This window comes from Malus domestica, chromosome 06 (genome assembly GCF_042453785.1).
Source record: "Malus domestica chromosome 06, GDT2T_hap1".
Taxonomy (NCBI): domain Eukaryota; kingdom Viridiplantae; phylum Streptophyta; class Magnoliopsida; order Rosales; family Rosaceae; genus Malus; species Malus domestica.
Window position 1 is genome coordinate 22,931,155 of NC_091666.1, and position 5,468 is coordinate 22,936,622.

General features: G+C 39.0%; 1 protein-coding gene across 1 annotated transcript; it reads left to right on the top strand.

The window, feature by feature from the left end:
• Positions 1 to 2,083: 2,083 nt before the first annotated feature.
• Positions 2,084 to 3,773, top strand: LOC103454618 (hydroquinone glucosyltransferase-like). The gene has a single exon (XM_008394212.4). The coding sequence runs from the start codon at positions 2,152 to 2,154 to the stop codon at positions 3,625 to 3,627; it is 1,476 nt and encodes a 491-aa protein (XP_008392434.3). The 5' UTR covers positions 2,084 to 2,151; the 3' UTR covers positions 3,628 to 3,773.
• The last annotated feature ends 1,695 nt before the right edge of the window (positions 3,774 to 5,468 follow it).

Here is a 5,468-nt window from a genome sequence, read left to right on the forward strand (position 1 = left end):
CCATAATATCATTAATGGCTATATTCTCTAGCCCTTGAAGTTGCTTAAATTGATCCACACGTCCTTGGTATTTTGACTACAAGATTTTCACTCTTATATGCCACATGGTAGCAACTGATGCCATAGGATGACCTTCACACAAATGTACCTACAAGACACAAAGTCATCAATCAATTTAGAGTTATCAAATAAGATAAAATAAATATATATGTAGAAAGAAAAAACATATCTTATACCTGGATAAAATGATGATCTTCATCTAGATAACCAATGGCAACCTCACTTAGGTTAGTATCACTTGATTGAGATGATAACTCCAAAGAGTATGGAAGAAACGTAATGCCTTATGTCATGCTCAAGTGTATCAAACCACATTATAACTTGTAGCAATAATGTGCCCCATATCTAGCATGGTCAACCAACTATTCTCTTGCGCAAAACCATCTTCAAAATAATCAAGTGCTCGCTCAATCTCCGTATACCTATCGTTCCCTACAAAATATTCCTAAAACAGAGAAGGCATTTGACGTAATTGATGTAGTAAATCTCTTCATACCATATGCCATCCATGATCAATTCCCAACACCACATATATGACTCGATATCCACAGTTTCTATTAGGATTAACATCAGTTTGACTAGTAGTATATGTCTTGATAACCTCATGAAATTCTTCTCTATATATCCATGTCAGCAAGGAATCGATAAATTTAGGAGATGCATAAATCTAGTATGACATAAAGTAAAAATAAAATAAAAATCAATGCTAGTTTCTTCAAAGTAATGAAAGGAAAAGCTTTATTGTATTTCAAGGGATGCTCAAATTTTTATCTACCTTAAAATGTTTTTGTTGTGGCAATATATTAGTCTCTGGTGTTTGAATGTCACAACTCAGTTGATCAAGGACAACCTCGACATTCACGATTGGTGATGTTGCAGCAAGATTCATCTTTTGTTTCTTTTCTAATAGGGCAATGATAATCTCTTTTCGTTGTTGTTTTTTTTATTTTTTATTTTTTTTATGGTATAGTGGCATTCTCTTTTTGCTTCCTTTCCTTTGTGAGACAGTGCTAACATTTGCCTTTGTACTAGTAACTAGTGTCTGGCAATTAAATCCAGATTGGGCAAGTTTAGCCTCTGTAATCTTAAATGCCAATGGGAGACACCGAGTAGAAATGTCGACTTTGCATGGTTGCCCTTATGTAATCTTTTCTTTTAGAGCATTTAGTGAAGTCGCACTAGGTTCATTAGCTTCAATTTTCATCTCAAGCTCTCTTTTCTTATCATCATCTTGCTCTTTATATCACATATTAAATCTTTCTACTAGTGATTTTTTCAGAGGAACTAGTTGTTCACTACTATTTGGCACATTGATAAAATTTAAGTTAGGTGTATAAAGATGTTACATGAGTTTATATAAAATTTCCCAAAAAAATATAAAAATATAAAAACAAAAGAAACACATAAATTAAATTAATAAAACACAAATAGACAAAAATAAAAGTAGAAAATTTTGCAAAGCTCTCTATTAGACTCGTGAGACTTAGAGCACTTTCACCCCTAAAAAGCCCGATGGGCAACATGCAATTCAATCCTTCCAAGTGAAAATTAATGGCCTTTAGTGAACAGTAACTGTCAAGTACATCTCCACACCTAAACTAAATAGTCCATGCTTTTGGTATTAAAATATTATTTTTTCAATAAAATAATAAAAATAATTTTGTTTTTAATTTCTGATAATAATAAAAGATTTGTTCAAAATATTTGAAAATATTGAAATGTGATGTAAGGTAGAAGAACATGGTTAAGTATTTATAGAATTTTTTTAATAATTCTTTTGTATATTTTTAATTATTTTTTGTATTTTAAATTATTTTTATTAATTTTTATAATTTTTTTATTGATAGCTGACGTCACCACATAACATAACCCAGAAGTTAGGCTAGGTAATTTTGACCTGGGACTAACTGGGCAATTCTGCCCTAGGAGAATAGTATCACCTGCACGGTCCACACTCCATTAAAGGTTGTACGCTACAAAACCCAAACACAGCTGTGATCTCCATTATTTTCCAATCTCTTCTTTAAATATCTCTTTGCTTCCAATTTATTGTTCATCACACCAAAACTTTAGACTCGCACACCTACTACAATGGCCTTACACACACAAAGCCACTGCGGCACCCACCAACCCGACCACCACAAACTGCTCAAGCCACCCCATGTTGCCATTGTCCCAACCCTGGGCATAGGTCACCTCACTCCCCTCGTCGAGTTAGCCAAACGACTCGTCGTCCATCACAACTTCTCCGTCACATTCATCATCCCGAACGACGGGTCGCTTTTGGCATCCCAAAAGAAGGTCCTTGAAGCCCTCAGTACTCTTTCCATTTCCTACGTCTTACTCCCTCCGGTGAGCTTCGACGACCTCCCTGATGACGTCATGATCGAGACCAAGATTGGTCTCACCTTGACTCGGTCCCTCTCGGCTCTCCGGGACTCAGTTAGGGTTCTAAACAAGTCAACTCGGCTAGTGTCACTTGTTGTTGATCATTTTGGTGCGGAGGCTTTTGATGTGGCCTTGGAATTCCGCGTGTCCCCTTATATGTTTTTACCCAACAGCGCTATGAGCTTGTTGTTCATATTTCATATGCCACACCTTCATGAGACCACTTCTTGTGAGTATAGGGACATGCCTGAACCGGTCCAACTCCCTGGTTGTGTGCCACTTCATGGTCGAGATTTTGGGGATGGGCTTCAGGATAGGACCAGCCCGACCTACAAAGTTTTGATGCACGTAATCAACAAGTATGGTTCGGCTGCCGGGATCATGGTTAATAGCTTTGTGGATTTGGAACCGGGCGCTTTCAAGGCTCTCAAGGAACAAGGGAAAGGTGTTCCACCAGTTTACCCGGTTGGACCGGTGATAAAAACCGGTTCCATTGATGGGTTCGATGGGAATAAGTGTTTGAGGTGGCTTGATAAGCAGCCCAATGGGTCAGTTTTATTTGTTTCATTTGGAAGTGGTGGGACTTTCTCACAGGAGCAACTGAATGAGTTGGCCTTGGGTCTTGAATTGAGTAGGCATAGATTTATTTGGGTTGTCAAGAGCCCAAACGAGACGGCTAAGAGTGCTTCTTATTTTAGTGTCAAAGGTGAAGAGAACCCACTTGGGTTTCTACCAAACGGGTTTCTGGAGAGAACCAAAGATGTGGGTCTAGTTGTGCCGACATGGGCCCCACAGGTCGAAGTGCTGAATCACAGGTCAACGGGTGGGTTTTTGACCCATTGTGGGTGGAACTCGATACTAGAAAGCATTGTGCATGGTGTGCCTCTGATTGCCTGGCCGCTCTATGCAGAGCAAAAGATGAATAAGGTGCTACTAGTTGATGGTTTGAAAGTTGCATTGGGAGTCAAGGAGAATAAGAAGGGCATAGTGGAGAGCCAAGATGTTGCTAATTATGTTAGGGACCTAATTGAAGGAGATGAAGGAAAATTGCTAAGGGAGAAGATGAAAGAGTACAAAGAGGCATCCAAATTGGTTTTGGCAGAAACAGGGTCCTCTACCAAATCACTTGCTGAGGTTGCTCAAATATGGAAGGGATTCAACTCACCAACTAATTTGTAACCTAATTGATCAATTATTGCTTCCTAAGTGATCAGTGACAATATATATATATATATATATATGTATGTATGTATGTATGTATGTATGTGTGTGTGTGTTGTTTCCTCGGCTTTTATCTTGAATGATATCTTCTTTTACTTTGTTAATGTTACTTATGATTTTTTTGGTCGAGTATAATTTTAATTTGAAGACACTAACTATTTTTTGCTCTTGACTATGTTTGATTTCGTCTGGATCAAATCGAAAATACATATTTCTAGTTCCACCAGAAAAAGTTTTGGAGATGAATATGAGTACGTAACTGTTGACCCTAAAAACTACCAAGCCTATGTGGCACGCATGCCGAGTAATCCACGAGCTAACTACTTCCTTCGGTGAATGCGGGGCATGCCAACTCGTCGGCCGAGGAGTAAAATTTGTTGATGTTGCGTTGAATGCGTGGTTGACTTCTACGTCTTGCGATTGCGGCCGAGGAAGGAACACGTCTCGGCCTCTTGGGTTCTCAAACCTGAAGACAAGGCTACTATTCTTACGAAGTTCACGAATCGTCGTCGTCGAATTCGGTCACAGTGATGGTATTCGTCAAAGTAAACTCACGTCGAATCGACACCAAAGTGTAAGGGCACAAATACTCAAAGCAGATATAAGTCTTAATAGTGAATGTGGTTCGGCCGTCTGAATGCTGAACTCTAAATCCCACTTGAGAGTATCCAATCATAAAATAACTCGGCGTGCAATACGCCGAGCTCAGTAAGCTGTAACACCTCACTTCGCCGAGAAGGCTAATGAGATGACCTCGATCAATAAGGATTCGGAAACCCTTATCGACCGAGACTTGGATAGGTAACCAACCGTCCTCGCCGCAGTGCTATTGATGTCAACGGAAGATGCTACGAGATTGATTGATTCTACGGTGACAGAGCTATCTATGCCGACTGAAGATATCACCGGTTGTTTTCACAGTGTTGTTGATGCCAACAGAAGATGTGTCAGCGAAAAGAGAAAATAAAAAATCTCAAAGTTGTTGAGAGAGTTTGCGCATGGCAGTTGTGTGTTGAATTGGAGGGGGCTCTTAATGATGTACTGCCTTTATATTTATAGGGACCTGCATGCCCAGTAGCGAACCTGTGCAGTTCCAGTCGAAAGCAAAACACTCTTTTTGAAATAGTTATCACAAAAATTCCCTTGCCATTGTCTTGGTATCTAGGAAGGGTTGGCAATTGTACCTTCCTTCTTTCCAGACTAGATACAATAGTCACTTGATAAGGCTCGTACTTAGAGTTGTTGTTAACCTCAAATTCTCATGCACCACGTGCCATATCCTATCACCATTCACCAAATTATTATCATGATAATTCCAACTGGAATATGCTAGCGGCATCTCCTTTATCTTTTGCTCAGATGCATCCATGCATGCAACACAACTTGACCACATATTTTCCATTTTTTCAAAGCCCACGAAAGTTGATGTAATTTGTTTGACTAGATTCTTGGCAGGATGCCAAGGTTTATTTGGCCCCACCTTCATTCATGCATGTGAGCTAACCTTTGGCCATATCACACCACCATTTTGTTATCCCATCCGTAGGATGAAGTCCATCATAACCCACATCCCAGCAATGCCACATGATAAGAGTCCTAAGCCGAGCTGCTCTAATCCACAAGGTAACAACTCCAAATTAATTCGGACTATTTCGCTTGCTGTATCCCATTTATTTTTTACAAGAAAATCAAGATGATTTATTTTATTAAAAGATAATTATTATCATAACATTATCTCTTAACAAAATAAAATTATCTTAACTTTCTTATTCAACGGTTTAGAACTATGCTCACTCAAC

Bases quoted from the DNA above. Each gene is read 5' to 3' on its own strand.
- LOC103454618 (XM_008394212.4), top strand. From the start codon at position 2,152: ATGGCCTTACACACACAAAGCCACTGCGGCACCCACCAACCCGACCAC.